The 12141-nt window shown below is 62.9% G+C and overlaps 1 protein-coding gene across 9 annotated transcripts in view; it reads right to left on the bottom strand.

Annotated features, from left to right (window-relative positions):
- Positions 1-12141, bottom strand: part of NFIC (nuclear factor I C) — a 64021-nt gene that overhangs the window by 26504 nt on the left and 25376 nt on the right. The window contains exon 1 of one of the 9 annotated variants that reach the window (XM_045043498.1): positions 7917-8043. The exons of the other annotated variants lie outside the window; for them this stretch is intronic. Within the exon in view, the coding sequence (XP_044899433.1) occupies positions 7917-8028 (112 nt within the window). The 5' untranslated portion in view covers positions 8029-8043. Of the gene's footprint in view, positions 1-7916; positions 8044-12141 lie in introns of those variants that run through there. 9 annotated transcript variants of the gene reach the window in all.

The following is a 12141-nucleotide window of genomic DNA, read 5'->3' as shown; positions in this document are numbered from 1 at the left end:
GAGCCACCCAGGCGCCCCGCCGTTTAACTGTTTCTAAGCGCATGGCTCATTGGCATCAGGCACACTCATGCTGTCCTGCATCCACCCCCACTATCTGTCTCCAGAACTTTCCATCTCCCCAAACTGAGACTCTGTCCCCATGAAGCACAGACTCACCGCCCCCTGCCCCAGCCCTGGCTCCTACCGTCTACTCTCTGTCTCTGTGGACGGGACTCCTCTGGGGACCCCCTGTGTGTGGGGTCGCACGGGACGTGTCCTTCTGTGTCCGGCTCCTGTCACTGCGCACGGTGGCCTCCGGGTCCGTCCACGCGGTGGCAGGCGGCAGGACGTCCTGACTTTTAATTATGTGATCTTATTTTTTAAGTATCTCCAACCTTCACAAAAAGTCTCATCTGTCTGCTGGCCACTTGCCTGTCACTTGGGTCCTGAAAACTCCCACCAGCCACATGCGACTTTACACGTAAGTGAGCTAAACTGAAATCAAGTTAGAATTTCAGGACTTCGCCAGCCTCGGTCACCTTTCGCTACTCAGGAGCCCACGAGACTGGCGGGGACCAGATTGGACGGTGCGGAACCCTGCCACCATCACAGAAAGCTGAGCCCAGCTCAGCCCCCCCGGGGCTGAGCTGCGATGGATGTTTCCATGAAATATCGGGAGGGAAGGGGCACGGAGAGTCCCTTCTCCTCTCATCTGCTTAGACAGCCGGCCCTTAAATGCAGTGTCCTCTGGTCTGAACAGACGTCTAATGGATAATGTTGAAAGGACAGGCTAAACATTAAAAAAAATTTTTTTTTAAAAAGGGGCGCCTGGGTGGCTCCGTCGGTGAAGCGTCCGACTTCTGCTCAGGTCATGATCTCGCGGTTGTGGGTTCGAGCCCCACGTCGGGCTCTGTGCTGACGGCTCGGAGCCTGGAGCCTGCTTCGGATCCTGTGTCTCCCTCTCTCTCTGCCCCTCCCCCGCTCACGCTCTGTCTCTCTCTCTCTCTCCCTCAAAAATAAATAAACGCTAAAAAAAAAAAAAAAAGGACGGCTAATGTCCAGTGCCCCCAGCTGCCCCAGGCCCCAAGACAACGGCTTTTGTCTGCTGAGTCGTACTGCGTGAAGAGTGGTCACGGTAGATTGATTCAATCTACCCAACCGATGAGTTTGGTAAACTGAGGCGCAGCTCAGAGTCTCTTATCCAAAGCCGATGTCAAGTCAGAGAAGTTATGTGCCCATCGCAGAGTTGCTTAATGGGGGTGACCCTGCCCCTCAGGACAAAGTCTGGGCGCCTCTGTGGTTGTCAGGACTGGGGCTGTCCTGGCATCGAGGGGGCCGGGGACGCCGCTCACCCCCTACAGCACCCAGGACACCACCCACAGAATGACCCGCCCCAGTGTCTGCAGTGCCGAGTGGGGGGAGGCCCTGCTCTGGATCCATCCGTTTCCAGTGGGGGTGAAAACCAGTGCTTGGGGGGAGGGAGAAGGTAAGCAATTCTGCTCTTCGCTCCTTTTTTTTACCAATTATAATTTTTCAAAAATGTTTATTTGTTTTTGAAGGAGAGAGAGACAGAGCGTGATTGGGGGAGGGGCAGAGAGAGAGGGAGACACAGAATCCGAAGCAGGCTCCAGGCTCCGAGCCGTCGGCACAGAGCCCGACGCGGGGCTCGAACCCACGGACCGCGAGATCATGACCTGAGCCGAAGGCGGCCGCTTAACCGACGAAGCCCCCCAGGCGCCCCCCGTTTCCTTTTGAAAGGAACTGACTGCTGGGCACCTCCTGGGTGTCAGAAGCCTGGAAGACACAGTGTGACGAAAATGGGCAAAAAAGCCCCGCCCTCGTGGCACCCAGGTCCTAACGGGGGAGCGACGGGCAATGAACAAGCAAACAGATTCACCCAGGGGATAAACTCGGGGCGTGTCAAGTGCCAGGGGGGCCCCACGGGGCTCGGAGATGTGAGTGGCCGCCCCTGGAGGAGGAGGGGCATAGACTGGAGGTCCTGGGAGGGTTGATGAGGGTTCTGGGTGAAATGGTACGGTCCAATTGTTAATGCTTAGTGACTCATTTCTTTGACTATATTGGGCTGCACGGTTCACCTCCACTGACTTATTTAATCTTCAAAACTCCCCCAGGAGGACAACATGGATGGGTCTAGAGAGCGTAACGCTGAGCGAAATGTGTCAGTCGGAGAAAGACAAACGCCGTAGGATTTCATTCATATGTGGAGTTGAAGAAACAAAATAAACAGAGGGCGGGGGAGAGACAAGCCAGAAAACGGGCTCTTGACTACAGAGAACCCGCAGAGGGGAGGTGGGAGGGGGATGGGAGAAGTAGGTGGTGGGGATAAGAGCACACTCATCCGTGTGCTGGGGACAGCTAGGGACAGAATACGTCCTTGGTACCTACCTCCCTGCTCTGCCCACGCCGACGAGCACCCCCTCGGGGAGCAGACCCCCCAGACCCTATCGCGCAGGCTGGGGAGACTTCCGAGCACGCCCCGCTCGGGTCGCCGGGGGTAGGGGCCGCGGTGTCATGAGACGGGGTGCGTCGACGGGCGACACGGTCTGGTCTGACACCCTGAAGCCGTCCTGGATCCGGTCCGGCGATGCCCGGGGTTACCCAGAGACCGCAAGTAAGTTCCCCAAGGCCACACAGCAAGGAAAGCTGATGGGCTGACGGTTTTATCTGCTCCTCGTAAAAACGCATAAACGGTGGCGGGGGGGGGGGGGGCGCCTGGGTGGCTTAGTTGGTTAAGCATCCGACTCTTGATTTCGGCTCAGAGCATGATCTCTCTCCGTGAGTTCGAGCCCCGCGTCGGGCTCCGTGCTTGGGATTCTCTCCCCCCCTCTCCGTCTCAAAAATAAATAAATAGACTTAAAAAAAATATACATGAACATCTCGTTGAATATCATACCACATCCAATATGCCAGCTTTAAAACGTCGTTGGCTTGTCTTTTGTTTTTTGTTTTGAGTTTTCTCCTGACCTGGTCGACTCAACCACCACCCCACCCCCCACCCCCTCCGGCCCCCGGACACGGTTTTCCGCAGCCCGTGCTGCCCAAACGGTATTCTCCCCGCGAGGACACCAGGGACGTGTCTCCTGGGTGAAAACTGAAGCAGGAGGGGCCCGCCGGTGACCCGTGCTCGTGGTTGGAGACCCGACCGAGCACGGGCCTCATGGTCAAGAAGAAAGGGCATCTCTGGTCTCCGAGCAGCTGTGGGGCTTTTCGGGGCCTTTGAAACGCACCGGGGTCTTGAAGAAAGGGGGCGGGGTGTAGCCCCCCCCCCCCGATCGTCGGACCTCGGGGGTCTCCTGGGAGCCAGAGCCGCACGGAGTCCCTGCCCTGCCTGGCACAGCCTGGCGTGTGACCTTGGACTGGTCCCGTGTCCTCCCTCTGAGCCTCGGTCTTCCCATCTGCAAAGCGAACCTTCTCCACCGCTGCCTTCCTTCATGGGGGTGAGGCTGGAGTCTGAGCTGCTTCGGAAGAGGAAGGGCCAATCGCTGATGAGGGGATAAATACTGTGCTGGTGACGGCGTTTGTCCAAACTCAGAATCCAGATGAACTTCGTCCTTCCTCTGCCCACCGCCCTCCGGGGCTCCCACCTCCAGCGGCCCCCTGTGGCCCTGCCAGACCTCCCCATCCCTTCCCCCCACCTCCCCTCCTCCTTCTCTCGCCCATCGTCCACTCTGCTCCAGCCACATGGGCCTCTGGATGCTCTGCCAACGTGCCAGGCCCAATCCTGCCCCAGGACCTTTGCACAGGTGGTGTGGTACCCTCTGCCCGGAGGTCCTTTCGGCATCTACATGGCTAACACTCTCCTGTCATTCCGGGCCTTTCCTCGAAGATCTCCTTCTCTGAGAGGCACACGAGATCTCCTTCTCTTTAGCACCACGCACAGAGCATAGGTAGCCACACTCACGCTGGTATAAGTGAGAGTCTGGCCACTGGCAACAGCTGAATCTCAAGTGACTCCCTGCTTCGGCACGGCCCGGTTCTCTCGACTTTCTCAGGCCCGTGGGGCGTTCATGTGTAGCCGGGACGTCACCTCCGCCCGTATCCTTTTGCTCAAACAAGCACATGATCGTGGCGACAATAGAAATGTAAACTGGATCCCACTGACGAGTGTACAGAGTGTTCTTTCCTGTCCATGGCCAGGAGCCCAAATTCGGTCCGTCCCAGCCCCCGAGAAAGGCGCCGCTGGGCCTCCGGTCCCACCCTTCCCGCCCACCCCTTGGCACCAGACAACTCCCTTCATCCTGGTGGCTAAACCTGCGGCCGGCCCTAATTGGGAGATCGACACGCCGAGGTGACACACTCATGTCACAGGTGTTTAGTGACCACCTTCTACTCGCCAGGCACTGGGGAGGCGGCAGGGTGCCAAGGGCGGAGAGACAGACAGGAAGTGAGCAAACAGAAGAGGCCCGGGATAACTCCACGCGGCTCTAAGTTCCAGCGAGGCCATTAAACTGGGTGAGGGGACAGAGGGCGGCTCTGGGGGTGACTTTCGACACAGATGCCCGGCGGGGGCCCCTCTGAGGAGGTGTCGTTGGCACTGAGGCCTCAGCAACGGGGAGGAGCTGGCCCCGGGGAGAGCCGGGCAAAGGCGCAGCATGTGCAAAAGCCCTGGGGCAGGAACAAACACAGGATGTTGGAGGGCCCGACACGGTGAGCAAAGGGGAGCGAACAGGGCCACGCGGGCCACGTGGCTGCAGCGACAGGCTCGGGTTTTATTCTCGAGCGCCACGCGGAGGGACAGGCCCCCGGCTCTGCCAGATGGCACAGCACCTCTGGCTACGAGGCCCTGCCGAGGCGTCAGGAACGCGAGACGGGCGGCCGCTTTGGAGGCCGGCGTGGTGCTTGCTCCCGCGGAAAGTTAGACACGGAATCCACGCGACCCAGCAATTCCACGCGTCCGGATGCACCCAATGAGGGGTGCAAGCGGGGCCCCCAAAGGATGCCCGCACCCCCGCGTGCACAGCCGCGAGGTTCCCGGCTGCCCCACGTGGGAACAGAGGGAAGGGTGAACACGGTGCGTCCGGCCACACGCTGGAATGTGACCCAGCCTCAGGGAGGAAGGGCGTCCTCCCACCTGCCACCGTGTGGAGGGACCCGGAGGCCACCGTGTGCAGGGACAGGAGCCAGGCACAGAAGGACACGTCCTGCGTGACCCCACGCACAGGGGTCCCCAGAGGAGTCCCGCCCACAGAGACAGAGAGCGGATGGTGGGAGCCATGGGTGGGGAGTCCGTGCTTTATGGGGACAGGGTCTCAGTCTGGGGAGATGGAAGGTTCTGGAGACGGGTGGTGGGGGTGGACGCAGCACAGCGTGAATGTGCCTGAGGCCGCGGAGCTGTGCGCTTAGAAACGGTTACGCGGGTGAATTTTCTACTCTGTGTCCTTTAACCGCGATAAAACACACACGCGCGAAAACAGCGTGGCTGCCGAGTGGCTTCTGGAACCTTGGGGGCCGGGAGACCGGGCAGGGGGTGCGGGCACTGGCCCAGGGTGGTGGCCCGCGGACGGACACAGGGACGGGACCTGACGAAGTCGGGCCCGCGCCTCTTCAAAAGCCGGCGGGACACGGGGGTGGGGAGCCCGGAGTCCCCGCCCGGGCCCCGCGGCCCTCGCTGGCCTTCTTTTCCGACCTCAGCGGGCTTCCAAACGCAGCTGGCTCGGCCGGGCTGCCACGTCCGCCTCCGACGCCGGCCAGCTAGAGACAAACCCAAAGCCAGGCCCTGGAATTCCGAGCTCCCGGCTGTCACCAGCCATCTTTAAACATTAGCCAGCCGAGGCTCAGCTTTCCCCGTCCTGGAAGGCCGCGCGGCACACGCGACCCTGGCCTTTGTCCCTCCGCCCCGCCGCCCCCTCCCTCCCTCCCAGGCAAGCCCCAGCCATCTTCACCAGCCTAACCCTAACACCTCCTTCTCCGGAACACCCGCCCTTGGCCCCTTGGCCAAGCCCAACCCCGCCCCCCCCCCCCCCCACCACAGGGGTCTATCAATACGTGAAGATCCCAAGTCCTCCCCGCGGCCACCAGGCCCTGCCGAAACTGCCCCCCTGTCCCCTCCCCGCTCTCCCCTCCTCCCTCTCTCCCCCTGGCCCGCTCTGCTCCGGCCACACGTGCCTCCTCACTGTTCCTCCAATGTGCCGGGCCCCGCGATGCCCCGGGACCTTTGCACAAACTGTGCCCTCCGCCTGGACCGCCCTTGCTGTGAATGCCTGCCGGGCCCATCCCCTCACTCCGCTCCTTCGAGTCTCTGTTCAAATGTGGTTTACGTGTCCATGGCCCCTGGCACGGGATCTGGGCTCGATGTTGGGGGGAGTTGGGGAATTCACTTCCGCCCGTCCCTCCCGAGAGGCGGGACGACGGATTCTCACGTGCGTCCGGTTGTGTGACAACCTGCTCCGTGTCCCTGAGCCGCCACCCCACCCCATGCCAGCGTCTGCGCACATCCAGGCACAAAGGGGCACGGCGACTCGTTTATTCAACCCACGCGTTGAGCACCTCCTGGGTACGAGGCCCTGTTCTAGGCTCTGAACAAAACAGACCCGAAGTCCCATCCCTGAGGCTCACGGCCGCAGGTTGCGCCCCAGCCATTGTCAGGAAGGCCAGGGGTCGAGCCTCGGTAGGAGGACTTCAGGCTACGCTAAACTTGAGCTTGGTGCTGGTGGTGTGGCAGGAGGACCGGAACGGAGACCGCCCTGAGCTGCAAGGAACCTCAGCACAAACCCTGGCTCTCCGGGGGGGGGGGGGGGGGGGGGGACCCGGAACACAGGCTGCCCAGCCCAGCAGCGGCGACCCCCGGCCTGCGGTCCGGTCCGGCCCCCGCTGTGTGACCTCAGCGAAAGCGCTTTCCCTCTCTGTGCCTCCACGTCTTGGCACCGAGGCTCTAGCGCGCCTTCTCCAGGCGCCGCCTGGACAAACCCGAGGGAAGAAAAAGCAAGACGCTGGACGTTCAAGGCGCGCACTCGCCGGCCTCTGGGGAACGTCTAGGAAATGAGGCCGAGAAGCAGGGGACCCGAGAGGCGAGAGGGCCCGGCCCGGTGACCTCCTGGATGCCGGCCTCCTCCCTCGCCTTGTGCTTCCTGACCCGCGTGTTCCTAGAGTCTGGACCGCACTTTCCCTCTCCCTCTCCCCTGCCGCCCGGCCGCCTGGGCCCGAGCCAACCCGCCTCGGAGTCACTTTCAAAGAAAAGTTTCTGTTTTCTATCCACCCGGCCCAGCGCCCCCGCCGCCTGGCCCGCTCCGTGGCCTGGCTCCGGCCCGGCCGGGCGCCCGTGGACACCTCGGGCCAGCGGGTCAGGGTGCTGGCCCTCCGCCGCCCCGAGCCCAGGCCTCGGGCCGCACTCGGGGAGCCCGGGAGGCCCCACGGGGGCCCCGGCGTGGCCATTTCGGGGTGTCTGGCCCCAGAGCCCCGCGGGGAGGTCCCCGCCGGCCACGGGGCCCACTCGGAGGCCTGCAGGCCGGGACTAGCCCCGTCCCGGGATGCTTTGGCGGCCAGGCCGCCTTATGACATCATGGCTCTGGCGGCCATTTTCTCCACTCTCCCTCCCCCGGCTTCCAGATGCTTCTGCCGGCCTTGGCGGCCATTTTGTCCGCGCAGGAGGCTGGGGCTGGCACGGGAGCGGAGCGCCGGCCCTCCCTGCCGGGTGGGGGTGGGGGTGGGGGGGGCTCCCCTCGGGCCCCTCGTGGCCTCCGAGGGGTTAAGTGCGCGCCCCACGGGGCGCGGGGGGCAGGCAGGCGGCCCAGCACACGTGGCCGCCCCGCGGCCCTGCTCCCGCTCACGCACCCCACTCCGGGTGGCACCGGGGCCGCGAAAAACAGGTTAAAAATACCCACACGCGCAACCCCCCCCCCCCCACCGGTCCCCTCCAATGTCAAATGTGTCAGCGCCACCCGGGGAGGGGGGCAGCCTTAAAATAACTTGCTGTTTACATTTGGAGCAAATTCTTGGCTCCTCCGGCAGCCAAGCCCGGGCCTCCTCCCGCCTCCCTGGCAGGCCTGCTTCAGCGGCCGCCGAGTGGGGCGGGGAGCTCCGGGGCCACATGCGCGGCCCCGGGAGGGGACGGGCCAGCCCCACTTGTGGCCACACGGTGGACGGGGCCGGGCGGGAGCGCCAGAGAACGCCGGCTGCCAAAAATGGGCGCGGGCCGCGGCCCCTCCCGGCTCCCCCCCTGTTTCTGATGCTTCTTGGGGGGGGGGGGTGGGAGAACTTCCTGGCCAAGGGAGGCGGGCACGAAGGGAGGGCTCCAGAGCGGGGCAGAATCCTGCAGGAGCTGTGCGGCCTCAGGCCAGCCCTGCCCCTCTCTGGGCCTCCAGGGAGTGGGGTCAGGAGGATGGGTCCCATCCCAGCCTTGCTGGGGTGGGTGGGGGGCGGGAAGGAAGGGGGTGACGGAACGTCGCAGCCCCTCTCCCTGGCTCCCCTTCTGCAGAAAGTGGGTGTTGAGGTGCAAACACCTCAGATCTGAGCACTCCCATTTCACAGAAGGAGCAAACTGAGGGCCAGAGGCAGGAAGGGGCTTGGCCCAAGTCTCACGGCTGTTAAGCGCACGGGCGGCTCAGAGCCCAGTTACTCTGGTTCCAGAGCCCCCGCTTTAAACCCACCGCCTTGCGGTGGCCCGGCCAGTTAAGCGCCCACCTCTTGGTTTTTTTTTTTTTTAGCTCAGGTCACGATCTCACGGTCCGTGGGTTCGAGCTCCGCATCGGGCTCTGTGCCGACATCAGAGAGCTCGCTGGGATTGGCTCTCTCTGCCCCTGCCCCGCTTGTGCTCGCTCGCTCGCTCTGTCTCAAAATAAGTTAATTAAAAAAATAAATAAACCCACTGCCTCGACTGCAGGAGGAGGTTGGAAACTCCAGGGCCCCAGCCTGAATTGAAGGGAGGGGTAGTGGGAGACTTTTCTGCTCCCCTGGCCCTCCTGAGGCCTCTCTTCCTGGAGCCTGGCATGCAGTCAGTACTCAATACACGCTCGCACATAGCTGGCGCTCAATAGGTGCTTGCAGACGAGTGATGATCATTCAGCAGGGGCTGGCACACTGTAGGCACAAACGACTGGGATTATCCTCACAGGGCGTGGCATACAAAAGGTGCAAAATACATGCGTGTCAAAGGAGTCTGAGGACTGTCGGGAAAATTGGGGGATAGCCAGAGGAAAAGACCAGGTTGAGGCGGACACAGACTCTGATCAGTGGTGACACAAGGGATTTCCGACAGCAGGCCCGAGGCAGGGTGTGGAATGTCACCCAAATGTTGCCCATCTCGGTCCCCCTGGTCCTTGGAGAAGGTCCCTCACCTGCTCCAGGGCCTGAATATCAGAGGGAGGGACCTGTGGCTGGAGAAGCCCAAGGAAGTAACTGGAATCTGTCCTAGGGGCCCAGGAAGGCTTCCTGGGGGAGGGGATATTGGAGCTGGGGCCTTGATGTATGAGTAGGAGTTTGCCAGGCACCGAAGGGGCTTGTGGGGCGTGAGAACAGTGTATGAAGATAATAAGAATCACAGCTTAATTCCTACTGATCCCAGCAGTGTGCCCATTTCGCAGATCTGGAAACTGAGGTATAGTGAGTGGCTTGGAGCCAGGCCATCTGTTCCGGGGGCACCGGAGCCACACGGTGAGATGCGCCTCCCCCCGGCCTTGCCCCAGATTGGCTGTGACGCCAGGCTAGCCCCTTGTCCTCTCTGGGTCTGTTTCCCCAGCTGCCACGGTGGAATTTGGCCAGGCACCAGGGGGGTGCCATTTTATTGGAACAAAACAGGGCCTGGGAGAGGGCACAGTCAGTTACCTGCCCGGTGGCCCGTCTCAGTGAGTACTGCGGGTTTCCACTTGCACGCCTCCCATGCCGGCGGGCTCTCTCCCTTCTTATGAACCTCCTGCCTCACGACTGCTGACCGCTGAAAAGGGGCCTGCCCCGTGCCAGGTGCTCACTGAACCCGCTCCACTGTTACAGATTGTCACTCCCGTTTCACAGATGAGGAAACTGAGGCGCAGAGCGGGGCAGGTCCTGGCCTGAGCTCCCCTGGCGAGTGTGGAGACAAGAAAGGGGGAAACGCTGCCCCCCTCCCCTGCGTATGCCCAGGCCGGGGGCCGGAGGGACCTATGACCCAGGCGATCGACTCGCACGGCCCCGCTCCGCCTAGGCTGACGATGGTCCCTGAACTGTCACACCTAGGAACAGGCTTGCAGGCTGGCTGCCTCCATTCTTCCCTCTCCGGAACCCATGCGGTGGCCTGGGTCCCTCAACTATCACCCCCTCACTTTCCCACCAGTGTCTGTCGCCCCCCCCCCCCCAGGGCTCCCAGCTCCCCAGGGTAAAGGCCCAGTGGCCTCCAGGGCCCTGCAGGACCTGCCCCCATCCCCGTCCCCTCTCTGCCCTCCCCTCCTCCCTCTCTCCCCTTTGCCCACTCAGCTCCACCCACACGGGCCCCCTCGCCGCTCCTTCAAACCGCCAGGCCCGGTGCTGCCCCAGGACCTTTGCACAGGCTGTTTCTCCCACCTGGAATGCTCTCCTCCCATTTGTTCACCCAGCTGGCAACTCCTCAACCTTCGGGTCCCAGCTGGAACGTCAGGCCCTCCGACAGACCCCGCCGAATAGCCCGCTGTCTCTATCCCTTTGCCCTTATTTTTTCGACAGCCTTCATCACCCACTGCTGTTTCCCACTTGTTCTTTGTCTGTTGCTCCTCCCGACCGGGAACCCCCCCCTCCCCCCCGAGCGCCGTGGTTTCGTCTGTCTCGTGTCCCGGCCGTGTCCCCAGGACCCAGAGCCCATAGTGAGCACTGAATCTATTTACTGACTACACAGGGACTGCGCTGGCTGAGTGCTGAGTGCGGACGTGTTCTGTGCTGCCCCGGACCCCTGGTGGGTCTTCACTCTTGTCTCCCTCGGCGGCCCCACGAGGCAAGCAGACTTTACAGATGGGGAAACTGAGGCTCCGGGAGAGCAGGGAATAAGCAAGCGTCAGAAGCAGAGCAGGCCACGCCAGGCCTCTGGGCCCCCGCGGCTGGCCCACTGCCACTGGGAACAAACAGGGTGTCTGTCAACAACCCCAACAACCGTAATAGTAATGCCGACGGGCCGGCAATGACTAGCACAGCATCACCCCGTCCGTAAGGGTGCCCCCGTGCGGGTTGGCGCGGGGCCCCGGAGGGGAGACTCAGGGGACACCGGCCCCTTTAAGATCTTCCCCCTCCCCAGCTGGGCGCCGGGCCCGGCCTCCCCTTATGTAAGCAGGCCGGCTGCCCTTGCATAACCTGGTTACATAAGGAAGCAGGGAACAGGCTTGTCCATCCGGCAGCAACCTGTCCCGGGCCGTCTGTGGGGCCGGCCTGGGGCACAGGAACGCCGAGGCCACCCAGAGTGGCCGCCAGGTGAAGGCCCGTGCAGGGGCCTCTGGGTCGGCTCTTGTCCGGGGGGGAGGCCGGCAGCATCCTGTGCCCGGAAAAGTGAAAGGCTTCCAGTCTGCGAGTGGATGGGGGTGTTCCCATTACAGTGACGGAGAGACTGAGCCCCAGAGAGGCCGAGGGAGCTGCCTAAAGCTTCACAGCCCCAGGCAGAGGGCGGAGGTGACAGGCCTCTGGTGACAGCTGGGGTCCGGCCTCGGCCAGGGCCCGAACCTCCCAACTCCTCTGTACAATGGGGCTGCAAACGCGACCTTTCTGCACAGGGCCTGGGGTGCAGCTGGCACTCAATACATGCAGCCTTGAACTCAGCACCGGGCCCGCTCTAAAAGGCTTTTAATTCTGCGGACGGGCCTGCCGCTGTGGCCCCGTCCTGCAGTGAAGCCCCAGGCTGGCCCGAGGGAGCGGCCGTGCCGGCCCGCGGGGGAATGTGCGAGCCTCGGGTGCTGTGTGGTGGCCCCACTGTGTGCCAAACCCTGGCCCGGATTCTATTCCGTCTGCCCAGCAGGCCCCAGGGCGGACGCAAGGAGCCCCAGGAACAGGTGGGGAAACTGAGGTGCGGAGAGGAGGGATGTGCCCAAGGTCAAACCCAAGCCCTACCATGCGCCCCCGTCTCCTTCGCCAGGCAGGCCTCCCCAGCCCCAGGCCCTCCGTCTGACTACGTGGGCTTGGGGGTGTCTGGGTGTGGCAGTCCCCCCACAGCCTCCCCACCTCCCCCCACCCCCGGGAGGCTCAGTTCCTTGGGAGGGGTGTGGCTTGGGGGTGGAG

This window comes from Felis catus, chromosome A2, assembly GCF_018350175.1.
Source record: "Felis catus isolate Fca126 chromosome A2, F.catus_Fca126_mat1.0, whole genome shotgun sequence".
Classification (NCBI taxonomy): Eukaryota; Metazoa; Chordata; class Mammalia; order Carnivora; family Felidae; genus Felis; species Felis catus.
The sequence above is the reverse complement of the archived record's forward strand: the minus strand, read 5'-3'. Positions and strand labels throughout refer to the sequence as shown.